At 36.5% G+C, this 15299-nt stretch overlaps 1 protein-coding gene across 2 annotated transcripts; it reads right to left on the minus strand.

Moving 5' to 3' along the window:
* Positions 1 to 10535: 10535 nt before the first annotated feature.
* LOC108219864 (protein PAF1 homolog) lies at positions 10536 to 14378 on the minus strand. 2 transcript variants are annotated; one of them, XM_064088166.1, is made up of 2 exons: positions 14194 to 14378; positions 10536 to 11774 (listed from the first exon to the last, which is right to left on the minus strand). In XM_064088166.1, the coding sequence occupies exon 2, from the start codon at positions 11296 to 11298 to the stop codon at positions 10648 to 10650; it is 651 nt and encodes a 216-aa protein (XP_063944236.1). In that variant the 5' UTR covers positions 11299 to 11774; positions 14194 to 14378; the 3' UTR covers positions 10536 to 10647. The 2 variants fall into 2 exon arrangements, with proteins under 2 accessions (XP_063944236.1, XP_063944234.1); XM_064088164.1 differs by lacking the exon at positions 14194 to 14378 and adding an exon at positions 12756 to 12842.
* Positions 14379 to 15299: the final 921 nt, after the last annotated feature.

The raw sequence follows: 15299 nt of genomic DNA on the forward strand, positions 1-15299 counted from the left end.
TTCGTTTGATATGTGCAGGGAGCCAAACAAGGTTGAAAAGGTTGTATGGATCCTCGATAGTGGATCTTCTAGATATATGACCGGTGATAGAGCCCTGCTATCAAATGTGATAGAGAGCTGGCCCAATTGTCACCTTTGGAGATAACAGCAAAGGTCGTACTATGGGATATGGCAATTTACATGCTGGAAATGTTATCATTGAAAAAGTTTCTTTGGTTGAAGGACTCAAGCACAATCTTCTGTGACAAAGGATTCCAAGTAAACTTTGTGAAGGAAAAGTATTTGATATCTCACACTAAAGATGACCATCTTACTCTCCGTGGAGTAAGAAAAGCCAACTTATACGTAGCTGATCTCAATTCGAGAAACAATGATGAAGATAATTGTTTCTATTCAAAGGCTTCACCTGAAGATAGTTGGCTATGGCATAAGAAGTTGTCTCGCCTTAATTTTAAAATTGTAAACTCTTTGGTCAAGAGGGATGTGGTGAGAGGACTACCTCTTTTGGAATTCACTCTACAAGGACTTTGTGAGGCATGTCAGAAAGGGAAGGCTAATATAGCATCATACAAAGGCACAGACACCAGTAACATTACTAAACCACTGCAACTATTACATATGGATTTATTTGGTCCAGTCAATGTGATGTCTTTATCAAGAAAGAGATATGCCTTGGTGGTTGCTGATGACTTCTCTAAGTTCACATGGGTTTTATTCCTACATTCTAAGGATGAAACTCCGCAATTGGTAATTGATCTCATCAAGGAGATCGAGTTGGATTCGAATGAAAAACTTTGTGTCAGAGAAATAAGGTCAAATAATGGAACTGGGTTTAAGAATGAAACTCTGAACAGATTTTGCTCTGACAATGGCATAACAAGACAATACTCAGCGCCAAGAATTCCACAACAGGATAGAGTAGTAGAAAGGAAGAATCGTACCTTGATTGAAGCTCCAAGAACTATGCTAAGAGAATCAAGGTTGCCCATCTACTTTTGAGCTGAAGCTGTGAATACTTCTTGTTACACCCAGAATCGAACTCTGATCAACAAGGAACACATGAAAACTCCTTATGTGCGTATGAACGTAAAGAAACCAATGGTCAAGTACTTTCATGTATTTGAGTTAAATGCTTTGTGCTTAAGGATGGAGATGAACATCGTGGCAATTTTGAACCCAAAGCACTTAAAGCAATTTTTTTTTGTTGGTTATTCTCTTCGAGCATATAAGGTGTTTATCATTGATCAATTACAAGTCAAGGAAAGTGTCAATGTTACTTTTGACGACACTAAACTCCCAAGTATCCAAATTGAAGATCCATCTAAGTCACTAAAGTTTGATAATTATCCTGACTCAGACTCGGATGATGACGATGAATAACCTGATGCTGCAACTAGTAATGAGACTAATAATGCTGATATTGATCCAGGTATTGATGGAGAAAACAATGGAAACACTGTGGACTCTACTAATGCTAGTGGTGGATCATCTAGTCAACCTGGCAGCAACTCAGGGGGAGATGGTGGATCAACTGGTCAAACACAGCATCACAATGATAATTTTGGCGAATCATCAAGATTATATCATCCAAGGGAGATGATCTGGAGTAGAGTTCATCCCTTTGAACTAATCATTGGTGATCCAGATGTTGGTGTTTAGACTAGGAGTGCAACTCAGAATGAATGTCTATATTTGGGTTTTCTATATCAGGAAAAACTGAAGAAAATTGAAGATGCACTAGCCGATCCGGAATGGGTTCTTTCCATGCAAGAAGAGCTCAATCATTTTGAGAGACTAGAAGTCTGGGCCATGGTTCCAAGACCAAAGATAAAGTCTGTTATTGGAATTGGATTGGTCTACCAGAATATGCTTGATGGTGATGGCATTGTTGTACAGAACAAAGCCACACTGGTTGCTAAAGGTTACTCCCAAGAAGAGAGAATTGATTATGATGAAACCTACGCTCCAGTTGCACGTCTTGAGGCGATCAGAATTTTTTTCTTGCATTTGTTGCACATTCCAACTTTAAATTCTATGAAATGGATGTGAAAACTGCATTTCTGAATGGAAAGCTTGAAGAGGAAGTTTATCTTGAATAGCCCCTGGCTTTGAAAATCCAGAGTTTGCTGATTTTGTATACTTCTTGTTTAAAGCTTTTTATGGACTCAAGCAGTCACCACGAAGCTGGTATGACACTCTCTCTGAATTTTTACTTGAAAATGGTTTCACTAGAGGTGTCATAGACAAAACTCTCTTTTACAAATTGCATGAAAATAATATGATATTTGTTCAAGTATATGTTGATGATATTATATTTGGTTCTACTAATGAAAACTTGTGCAAGAGATTTGCTAAGTTGATGCAGAGTAACTACGTGATGAGTATGATGGGTGAACTGTCATTCTTTCTTGGTCTTCAAGTAAGTCCGAAAGATGATGGGATCTTCATTTGCCAATCAAAATATGTCAGAGCTCTTCTAGAAGACTCTTCACCGGTAAAGACACCCATGGCCACTCCCACTAAGCTTGACCAGGACAAATCTGGTAAGAAAGTTGATATTTCAAGCTTTAGAGGTATGATTGGCTCACTACTCTATCTCAATGCAAGTAGACTTAATATAATGTTTGCAACATATTTATGTGCAAGGTTCCAGAGTGATCCTAAAGAGTCACATCTTATAGCTGTTAAAAGGATTTTTAGATATCTTAAGGGTACACCTATTTTAGGTATCTGGTACCCTAAGAATACTGGTTTTGACCTAACAGGCTATACAGATTCTGATTATGCAGGATGCAGGATAGACAGGAAAAGCACTTCTGGAAGCTGTCAGTTTCTAGGACGACGGTTGGTTTCCTGGTACAGCAAGAAACAACACTCAGTATCTACCTCGACAACTGAAGCAGAATATATTGCGGGAGGTAGTTGTTGTGCTCAAATCTTGTGGATTAGGAATCAGCTTAATGACTATGGACTTGTTTTAAACAAAATTCCTATATTTTGTGATAATACAAGTGCAATAGCCATTTCCAACAATCCTGTACAACATTCTAGAACCAAGCACATTGACATAAGGTATCATTTTATTATTGAACATGTCATGAATGGAACTGTGGTGCTACTTTTTGTACCATCGGCTAATCAGATTGCTGACATCTTCACTAAACCACTTGTTGAATCCACTTTCTCAAGATTGGTTTGTGGACTTGGAATGTTAAACATGACATGAGCTCTTGTAAATAGTTTTATTTTTATTTCTATTTTAATTTTGTTGCATGCTTGTAAAGTATTTCTTATTGGTATCTATGTTGTGAATACTAATATTGTGAATATTTTTGTGGTTGGTAAATATTCAAGTAATTGACGGTTGCAATAACTTTGTCGTCCATATCAGGGATAGACACTGGAATTGCTGGTTCTTTATTGAACCAAGTGCCTTCATAGGCATCTGAGGGAAACTTGGACACGTTGCCATCTAAAACGTCCTTGTCTACCCTCCCGGAAGGAACATTTCCGGATCCACAACGGGATCTTTCACCCTTGTACGTGAAAGGCAATCTACTCTGGTAGAGGATTCTTCTAAGGATCAAGTGCCTTAACAGGTATCTGAGGGAAACATAGGTTTCATGCCATTGAAAGGCCTATTGTCTACCCTCCCAGAATCAAACTCTGGATCCTTTAAAGGATTTACTACTCTCTGAAAGTAGTAGGCAACTTGTGGACTATGACTTGGATTTATCCGATGAGTCTACGAGGACTGGGAATCACGAACTCCCATTGCACCACCAATGACCTTCCATGAGAAGGCTAAGGTGATCTTAATTGCAGGTACATCACACCATCTATGGAAGCTCAGGATTTGTGTGGAGTGAAACACTTACAGAACTTGTGAGTGACACCCTTACCCATAAACTGAGAGATATTTTGAGTGTCGAGTGATACACCTGCAGAATGTTTTAGTGAGACACCCACTGTTTACCACATTTAAACCGTATTATTCAAAATTGGTATCTAATATGTTTTATCTAAGTGGATGCTTACTATGGTTACTTTTCTACTGAATGCACCTTCTACGAAGCCCGGTCTTCTTCATAATGGATTCTGTCATTCAATGTCTTATCTAATCAGTTGGTATCATTATCGATAACAATTGAGGATTCCTCAACTAAGGGGGAGAAATATTGACAGAAATCTGAGGAACTCTGAGGGGGAGAATATTCAATGATCCATGATCTTAAGGGGAGAATGTTTTATGCCTCACTTAGGTGGAGAATAATCATGTTCTAATCTATCATCTAAGGAGGAACCTATGAGGTAGAAGATTAAGGGAGAATTACATGTTAGATCTTGGAAGGTGATTGCAAGGCCTTGGAGAGATTGAAAGGCATTTCAGAAGAAGTAGCTGTCTGAAGAAAAAAAGAGATCGGTACAATGTTATATGTATTACCAGAAACCATCTACTATGTACATTTTAATGTTTTATGTTTCTCTTATCAATTGGGATTGTTTCCTAAATGGTTGAGTTGGTATTAATGTTTATTGAGTCATAGAAAGTTGTTAGTTGTTGTTAGTTGAGTTATCCTCATCTGAATTTGTGTGTTAGTGTTTAACAAACAAATAGGGGGAGATTGAAAGGCCTTATTGCAAGGTATATGTCTAAGCCTATTTGTACAACCAGTGATAACTCAACTTGTATCTGATAACCTTTCTACTTGTAACTCAACTTGTAACTCAACCTGGATTAGTCTTTGATAAGTTATGTCAGTAGATAGTAGATAGTTTAGCTGGAATCAGATCTAGAAAGTAAAGTGGATACAAGAATCAGAATATCAGAAGAATTCCAAGATATCCGCTACAAGCCACTGGAAGAAGTTCATTTCATATGATCAAGCCTCAGTGTTAAATGAATTGTGTAGCAGTTCAAGGATTTCAGAAGGTACGAAGATTCAAGTATTTATATCATTAGAGATTCCATATGTGTACTGAAATGAAGTTGAACTAGAAGACAAAGATTCGAAGACCCGACCACGGCTCAAATGTTTGGTTGATGGAGAATATTCAATTTAGTTAGGCACAGATGAACCAGACAGTACATTCGTGTGTCATCTATTTATATTGAATATTTAACATCAAAGGAAGGTGGTTGTTCAAGCGAAAGATGATCAAGATGAAGGCTCAAGACATTTGCTTTCTGGAATATAGAGTTTTTAATTAATTCTTTATTAAATAATTAATCTCTATTAATTTATTTAGTTGTTAAATTAATTCAATTAGAATTAATTTGATAATTAAGTTTATTAATAAGTTAATTGATTTAGAATTAATTTACAAAAAGAAAGCAAAAGAAAGAAGGCTAAAAGGAAGGACAAGGAGACCGCCGCTCAGACCTGCTGCTGAAGAAGTGCTCAATATAATTATTCTTTTAATTAATTCACATCTCAAAATAATTATATAAGTTATGTAATTTATTTATTAAATTAATTCACACTCGAATTAATTTAATTTATGAATTTATATAATTAATATAATTAAGTGGATAATTATTGAATTAATTATATACAAGAAAATACATTTTATATGGTTTTTGAGCACGGTATGACAATCTAATTGATTGTCATACCGCACTATGTCTCCTGCCATAGTCAGGAGGCGTGACAAACCTTTGGTTTGTCATACCGAATGACTTAGGCATGACAATTGTTCATTGTCATACCGAAGTCACAAGGTATGACAATCCCTTGGTTTGTCATACCGTTTGTCATGCCACTCTACCTTAGCCACCAAGTATCAATTGTCATACCTTCCCACTGATTGTCATACCGTTTGTCATACGGTTGTCATACCTATTCTAAGAGAGCATGACAATGCTTGTAATTGTCATACCTTCCCTTGGTTTGTCATTCTGATTGTCATACCTTCTCTTAGATTGTCATACCTTCTCACTTGTGCCATGACAATGCTTCTAATTGTCATACCTTTTGTCATAGCACTTGTTTAGATTGTCATAAAGCTTCCTAGAGTTGTCATGCCTACCTTTGTCATACAAGTTCAAGGTGTTGCCTATAAATATGGCCTCACCTCCTTCATTTGTGAATGTTCATTGCCTTGTAAACTTTCAAGTTGTTTGTAACTTGCTATTCGTTAAATCCACAGTTTCCTGTGCTTTGATCATTCGGTTGTTTTAATCCCTAAATTAAAATACTTCCTGTCAAATTTATTCTAAAATATTTAGTGGACATTAAAACTGAACCTTAATTAATTTAATAACGACTTTCAAGTTTAAATAACTTTTTACTTGAACCTTGTTTATTTAATTAATTAAAATCTGATTATCCTGTTTTATTTAAATCAGATTTATTCCGCGCGAATTTTGTGACGATTGTATTCAACCCCCCCTTCTACAATCGTATCGGGACCTAACAAACTAGTTTATCCAAAGAGAATCTCTCATTGATCGGAAGAAAATGCGCTGACTTGGTTAGTCTATCCACTATAACCCAAATGGCATCATGGTTTGCTTTAGTTCTTGGTAATCCTACAATAAAATCCATAGCAATATGTTCCCACTTCCATTCTGGAATCTCTAAAGGTTGCAATAATCCACTTGGTCTTTGGTGTTCTGCTTTCACTCTTTGACACGTATAACATTTACTCACCCATTCTGCAATCTCTCTTTTCATATCTGGCCACCAATAATTCTCCTTTAAATCTCTATACATTTTAGTGCTGCCTGGATGAATTGAATACTTAGAATTGTGTGCTTCCTGCAAGATGTCCTTCTTTAATTCCGTTACCGGTGGAATCCATATCCTGGAAGAAAATCTAAGAATCCCTTGATCATCTTTCTGTGTACATAACTCTTCTCCTACTAACTTGTTTACATCCTGATCCATTACTTCTTCCTGACACTTCTTAATCCTTTCTAATAGCTCTGGTTGGAAGGTCATGGTATACAATGCTATCTTTGATGGTTCATGAATTCTTACCTCAATTTCCAACTTTTGGAACTCTTTATATAATTCCTCTGGCACAGTCAATATGTTTAACCTCTCCTTTCTACTTAAAGCATCCGCGACAACGTTGGCTTTTCCTGGATGATACTTAATCGTACAATCATAATCCTTAATCAACTCTAGCCATCTCCTTTGTCTCATGTTAAGCTCCTTCTGGGTAAAGATGTACTTCAAACTCTTATGATCTGTATAAATTTCACATCTTTCTCCATACAAATAATGTCTCCATATTTTCAATGCAAATACAATAGCTGCTAACTCCAGGTCATGAGTGGGGTACTTCTGTTCATGAGGTTTAAGTTGTCTAGACGCATACGCAATAACTTTATCATGCTGCATCAATACACATCCTAATCCTTTATACGAGGCATCACTATAAATCACAAAATTCCCTTGATCATCTGGAAGAGACAATACTGGTGCTGACACTAATCTCTTCTTCAATTCCTGAAAACTTTCCTCACACTTCTCATTCCATATGAACTTCTCATTCTTTCTAGTTAACTTAGTCAGTGGGGTTGCAATTCTTGAGAAATCCTGTACAAATCTTCTATAATAACCTGCTAACCCCAAGAAACTCCTGATCTCTGTGGGGGTCTTTGGTGTTTCCCAATTCATTATAGCTTCAATCTTTGCTGGATCTACCTTGATTCCTTCCCGACTCACTATGTGTCCTAGAAATTGAACTTCTTGTAACCAAAATTCACATTTAGAAAACTTTGCATACAACTTCTCCTTTCTTAGTATCTCTAAAGCTGTTCTTAAATGTTCTGTATGCTCCTCAGCTGTCTTAGAATATATCAGAATATCATCAATAAAAACAATCACAAACTTGTCCAAATACTTCTTAAAGACTCTGTTCATTAAATCCATAAAAGCTGCGGGTGCATTCGTTAATCCAAAAGCCATCACTAAAAATTCATAGTGACCATACCTTGTTCTAAAAGCTGTCTTAAGTATATCCTCAGATTTGATCTTAAGCTGATGGTATCCTGACCTAAGGTCAATCTTAGAGAAATACTCTGCTCCTTTCAACTGGTCAAACAAGTCGTCAATACGGGGTAAAGGATATTTATTCTTGATAGTAAGCTTATTAAGTTCTCTGTAATCTATACATAACCTCATACTTCCATCCTACTTCTTTACAAACAACACTGGTGCTCCCCATGGGGATACACTAGGTCTGATCACTCCTTTCTCCAATAACTCTTGTAATTGTTTTGCCAATTCTTTCATTTCTACTGGTGCCATCCTATACGGGGCTTTGGATATTGGCTCCGTTCCAGGTGCTAAGTCAATTGCAAATTCTATCTCTCTATCTGGAGGAAGTCCTGGTAACTCATCCGGAAACACATCTGGAAATTCATTCACTACTGGAATATTTTCAAGTTTTACTGGTTCCTGACTTTTATCAATTACATAAGCAATATAGGCTTCGCATCCTTGTCGTAACATTCTCTTTGCTTGAATCATGGTTAAAAACTTCTTTACTTGCTTTTGTCCTCTAAACGTTATTACCTTGTCCTCTGGTGTCATTAATATTACCTTCTTATTTTTACAATCTATCTGCGCACTATGTTTAGACAACCAATCCATCCCTAGGATTACATCAAACTCCCCCAACTTGAAAGGTATCAAGTCGGCACAAAACTTATTTCCTAAAATCTCAATTTCACAATCAGGGCAAACTCGATTAACAGATATACGATCCTGATTAGCTAGTTCTATATTCATAACCTCATTCAACAATTCAACCGGACCATTCAATTTATCAACAAAAGCTTGAGAAATAAATGATCTAGTGGCTCCAGAATCAATTAACACCTTGGCATTTATAGAGTTTACATTAAGCGTACCTGTCACCACATCGGCATCCTGAATAGCATCCTTCACTGACATATCAAAGACTCTTGCCCTAGGAGGTTCATTCACTTCTGGAACAGTTCCCATGATTCTAAGTGCATTGCTAACAGGGGCTGGTGTCTTGCAGTCCTTAGCCATATGTCCTGGTTTTCCACATTTAAAACATGTATATCCTATGGCTGGAGTCTTGCTTGTTGAGCCTCTATTGGTCTGATCCTTTATCGCTGGCTGGTTCTGACATTCTCTCGAGTAGTGTCCTTTCTGGTTGCATTTAAAACATACCACATTCAGTTGGTTACATACTCCTCCATGTCTCTTGCCACACGTTTGACATTCTGGCATTGAAGGCCTTTGCTGATTGGCCTGACTTCCTGTAAGAAAACGTCCTCCTTGTCCACCACTGCCTATTTTCTTAAGATTAGGATTTCCTCCTGCTTGAAACTTCCCTTTCTTCTGAAACCTCCCTTGATGAGATAATCCTCCTCTATTGTCTGGCTTTCTCTTCTTATCCTCTTTAGACTTCTGAAATAACTCATTCTCAGCCTCCGCAATCATTGCCTTTTCAACCACTGCCGCATAAGTCTCTAATTGCAAAATAGCTAACTTGCTTCTAATCCAAGGCTTCAGACCTTGTTGGAACCTTTTTGCTTTCTGCCTATCTATCTCTACATAAGTTGGCACAAACCTAGCCAATTCCGCAAACTTATTCTCATATTCAACCACAGACATATTTCCTTGTTTCAGCTCTAAAAAGTTCAACTCCATTTGATCTTGAAGAAACCTAGGAAAATACTTTTCTAAAAACAATTCCTTAAATCTTTCCCAAGTAATCTCAATTGTACCTTCCATATTCTTCACAGATTCCCACCAATACGTTGCTTCATTCTTTAAGTAATGACTGGCAAACTTTGTTTTCTGATTCTCACTTGCTGGAACTAATTCAAAACACTTTTCCATTTCTTTTAACCATGTTTGGGCTGCAACAGGATCTGCTGAGCCCTTAAACTCTGGAGGATTAACTGCCTGAAAAGTTTTAAAAGTTACCCTAGGATTCTCTTGATGTTGCTGTTGTCGGGTAAGATGAGCAGTTTGTTGAGCCAAAATTTGAATGAGTTGGGCCACAGCAGGATCTACTGGGCCTATATTGACATTCTGGTTATCATTGTTATCATTGATGCTGTTGGTGCCTTCAGGATCACTGTTGGCACGAGTATGTCTTGTTGGAGGCATTCTGTAAAGAAGAAACAATTTACTTAGTCGTTTTAAATCAAATTCTCTTTTTTTAAAAGGTTTTTAAGAAAACAGATTTATATATTTTTGAAAACATTTTGAGATTGTTTAACTAAATAAATTGCATGCTTCTTTACAGAATGTAAAACAATAAAAGAAAGGTTGCAATATTATCACAAGAGTTTATGATCGGTACTGAAAGTAAAGTAAAGTAAAGTAGAACAGGTGCGATAAAGTAAAGGACAAGACTGTAAAGTAAAAGATGCTGATATATATAAGTCAGTGCTAAGGATACAAGCGTCAAGCGCTTTATCAAAAGTAAAGTACACAACAGCAACAACAAGGCTATCCAGTCAACTCAGCTAGTCTATATACATGTCAAAATCTGCTGATGATCATAACCACATACACATCATCTGGCCAGCTCCGCTAGTCTATATGTACATGTCAAAATCTGCTGACCTGATACACTACTCACTATGCTGCATCATACACACTACTCACTATAGTACTGATCATTTCCAACATCTGATACACTCCAGACCTAGGGAAAGTCTGGTCCTCCGATAACGTCCAGCCGCTCCAAGACCCAACGAGCCCAGTCTATAATATCTCCAGGGGTACCAAGTGGTGCGGTGATCCCACATAACCTCTCTACTGCCTCTGTCCTAAAAGCACGTATCTCCTCTCTCAGCTGTCGCTCTGCCCTGCTAGGGTCTAACTCCCCCATCGCCTGTGTCAACTCACTAATCTGACCCAATAGCTCCTCTCTCTGCATCAGAAGTGCCTGATAATAGTGATAGGGTACTGAAAGAGGGGAATGCGGATAAGAGGGTCCGACACCTGAAAATCCTGAAGACTCATGCTCTGGTGGGGGTCCACGGATAGGAGGTCGTACAATGGGAGCAGGTGGGGGCATCTCAGGTGCAGGTGAGGGTATAGCCCTAAGTGGTATAGCTGCAATAGGGGTCTGTCCACTGTGAGGGTATCCAGGTGGACGTGAAGGTCCAGCTACAGGTGGGGGTGTAAGTGCCCTGGGTGGAGATATAGGTACAACTCCTGGACGGGGTGGAAATCCCTCAACTGTCGACTCTGAATGATCAGAATGAACCGGGGTACTGGGGCCTGACATGCCTGATAATCTGAGAATCAACATGAACAAACACGTATGAGAATCTGCATCCACTACCAACATCAATCCTAAATCTATTACGAGTAATTCTCAACCTCTCAACGTTCTATCTACCTATCACTCATTTCTAATCTTAAACTTCTACCCAACCTAACAATCTAGGCTTGTTTCATTAACTTAAACCTGTCGCTCTGATACCAACCTGTGGCGCCCTCCAAACCCGGGTCAGAAGTTTGGGGTCCACACCATAACATAAACCTGTAATTAATAATATAATATGTGCAGTGACCCTTAACTGTCCATGGATCGCAACAGGTTAAAGTATAAAACAAGCCACAACATAACTTTAGTTATTACAAACCCAAATCCCAAAATATAAATTTATTCTTACAAGCTTACACGTCATTGGTGTCTCATTACTCAAACTAGTACGTATATAACAAGCCAAGTGCTGATGATAACTCCCTCCGTCTCTCAACCTGGAATCCTGGCCTTACCACTAGCCTGAGGGTCATCGCTACCAACCTTCTCTGCTTTCACTGGAAAGAACATAGAATTTCGCAAGAGTGAGCTAACAAGCTCAGCAAGTATAACAATATCCATTTAAACATTTATCAAAAGATGATGGAACTCAGCATTTAAGAGAATCAATTTCAATATCAAAGTTTCTTTTTAGATTTTTCAATTAGAATTGGATATTAAATTTTATTTTTAAAAACCAAAGGTTAGGCTGCTGATCAGTCAGACACTAACCCCGAGCAGGCCCCGCCATGCTCGTTTACTGGATCCAAGGCACACATTGGCCTAAAGCGACCACTCATCTGGTCCGACCATTCATTTGGTCCATTTAAGAAAAACTATCCAATTCTATTATGAATCAGGATGAATAACAATGTAATGCAATAAACAGAATCATTAAGAACATAATTAAACTTTGAAATAGAACAGAATTCAATTCATAAGCATCTTTAAAGATATTCTGGCATAAGGATCAAAAATAATTCCATGAGTCAAAGGATCAGATGTGGCATATCTGGATTTCAAATGAAACAATAGTCATGGTTTGTATGAAAGAAGGATTCTGGTTTTATTGAAGGATTCACATGAAAAAGGGTGGTGTCAAATCCAAGAAATTAGGTTACTAAAAAGGAATAAAAATTGTAAGGTGTATGGTATTCCAGATAGAATTGACTTCCAGTCAATTTGTTGAGATATCAAGGGTGTGCCAAAACATTGGAATGGGGTTTATATGGTATTTATTCAAAAATCTCAAAGTTTGAAGGTTTACAATTGAATAAGGTTTCAAAATAGGTATCAAAGAATCCAATTAAGGGTTCAAGTATCAATGAATGAATAGTTCAAGTGGTAGTTAAGGAATCTGGTTGATGGTTCAAGAATCAATGAGTCAAACAATTCATAATATGGCTCGATCAATGTCAGAAGTGAATTAGAAAGCTCACCAAGCAATCACATCAAGGATCATATCTATATAATTGAAGGAAAGTATCAAGGAAACTTGCCTTATACTGACGATTTCAAATTTCAATCGCTCCTGCTCGATATACTATTCTATATTCACTTGCGTTTCCCCCTTTATTACGCCTCGCTTCTCTGCTAATCATCACAACTAATTATCAATATGTGATCTCATATTATTCTCATCATCTTATATTCAAAACGAGCTTCTATCTACCCTTCGTTTCACCCAAATCCGATTTACGGATCAAAAGATATGTCAAAAACAATGTTATATCCATCACGTAGACACATAACATGTCAATCAGATAGCATATAGCACATATCACATAAAATATTTAATAAAATATATTTTTCAAAAGAAGTTTGAAGTCAAACGGATTTTTCTGGTATTTATTATGAATTTTTAAACATTTTTCGGAATTAAAACGGGTCAAAGAATCATTTTATAAATAAATAATCAATTTTGAATACCCGAAATCAAGTCCGAACTCATTTGGAATCAATTAACGAGCTTCAATCATATTTTAAAATAATATTTTAAAGCTCGAAACTATTTTTCGGAATTTTAAAATCATTTAAAAATATTTAAAATAATTAAATCTAATTAATAAATCAATTAAAATAAATTAATAATTAATTAAAACAATTAATCAATTAATAATTAAATTAATTGACTAATTATAATAATTAATTACTAATTAAAATTAATTAATAAATTAAATCAGATTTATTTTTGAATTAATGAATATTTAAAAACAATTTTTGAAATTAAAATAAACGATTTTCGAAATTAAATTTAAATCAAAAATCATTTTTAAAACTTTTTAAAAGTCCAGGGTTTGAATTGTAACGTTTGGAAACTTCAGGGTTTGATTTGTAAAACCAGAAAGTTAAATCCCACAACTTCACCACCTCCAAAAGTCCAGGGGCCAAACTGCAATTTTGCAGCCGCCGCCCCTGGCTTCGCCGGAGGTGGTGATTCCGGCCACCAACGGCCTCCAAACGGTGCAGATATGGAGTACTAAGCCTCCCCAACTCATCCATACAATCCACTTCACCAGAAACGGCCGGAATCGACCGTAATCGATCGAAGAAACTCGCCGTCGCCGGCGAGTTTTCTTTGAATCGATTCGTTCGATTCACGAACCTCAGCTAAGATCTGAAGGTATGTACAGGTTCCTGGGGTCACAACAAACATGCTGGTATCATCCAATTCCCCTTCTACCTCCTAGATTAAAAAGCCCCAAATTTCAATTGAAAACCTTCATCGCGATTTAGAACCCTAATTTTCAATTTCGAACTTTAAACCTAAAATTAACTATGTTATTGAACTCCAAATCAAGCATATGATATACCAAAATGATCAGGAGAAGATTATCTACAACATACAATCATCAAATCACACAAACAACTTCAAAATCAAAAAGCCCTAATTTAAGCCTATTTATTTCGAATTTAAAACTCAAAATCCACACCCACCTGATGTTGCTGCACTGATTTTGATGCTAGATTATGATTCTACTTGTTAAAACCTTCAATTTGAGCCCTTGAACGCCAAAATCCGAGTCCGATAACGCGTCCAAATCCTCGTTTGAATCTCAAGAACACGAAGAACTCTCTCGGGAATTTCTCGGTTTTAACTGGTTTTATGATTTTCGTAATAAAATAAAGTACAGATAAGTATATTTATACTTACGAATAATTAATACCCCTTTTGATCATATATGGCATGAAAATACACTGTTTAATAGCTTTATACTAATAAAACGGGTCCAATCGGTACCGGTTTTCGAGATAATCATCAAAACAGGGCTTTTTAATCCGTCATCAGTACGCGGGTCCCACTGTCATTATGACAAGATAAGGATGAATATAAAATATTGTATTTCACGTTTATCGAGACAACTAGATAATTATCTAATACCGAAAAACTCCGCCGGACCGGCTCCGGAACAAACCGTACTCCGGATCGAAAAAGTCAAAACATGAAAAATGTCCGGAATGTTCAAATTAAGCTAAAGGTGAATTTTGTTGAAATTTTCGGGAAGTAAAATCTCGGTACCGTTGTAGGTTGACGGTTTTCGAAGAAATCAAAATAATTAATAATTAATTAAAATATACATAATTAAATCCGTAAATCCAATATAAAATCATCGGACAATACATAAATTGATATGAAAATATCTAAATAAACTATATTTTGTACTGAACATATAAAAATTGATATTCCTCAAATTTAATCAGAAATACATAACTAAATTAATAGTACAGGAACCAATTAATTCACAGAAATTCATATAAAATTCATATAATATTCATTAATCATTCAAATAATTACACGGATAATCCCAGATGTTACATGGACCATTTTCAAAATAAATATGAGACAAGTATCATATTTTTGAGTCAGATTTATGTCGAGATACATGATAGTCTAAATCAATTTCTTGACCTACTCTTATGGAGTTTTCATAGAAATTTCTTTAATGAATTATGATGTTAAAATTTCACCATAAGAATGTGTGAATTTGACTTTATAATATAACACGCATTCAAGATAGAAGTTACCCAAAATAGTTTAACAG

Source organism: Daucus carota, chromosome 1 (assembly GCF_001625215.2).
Source record: "Daucus carota subsp. sativus chromosome 1, DH1 v3.0, whole genome shotgun sequence".
NCBI classification, from domain to species: Eukaryota; Viridiplantae; Streptophyta; class Magnoliopsida; order Apiales; family Apiaceae; genus Daucus; species Daucus carota.

Coding starts and splice junctions, on each gene's coding strand:
- LOC108219864 (XM_064088166.1), bottom strand. CDS start 11,298: ATGTTGGTAGTGGATGCAGATTCTCATACGTGTTTGTTCATGTTGATT.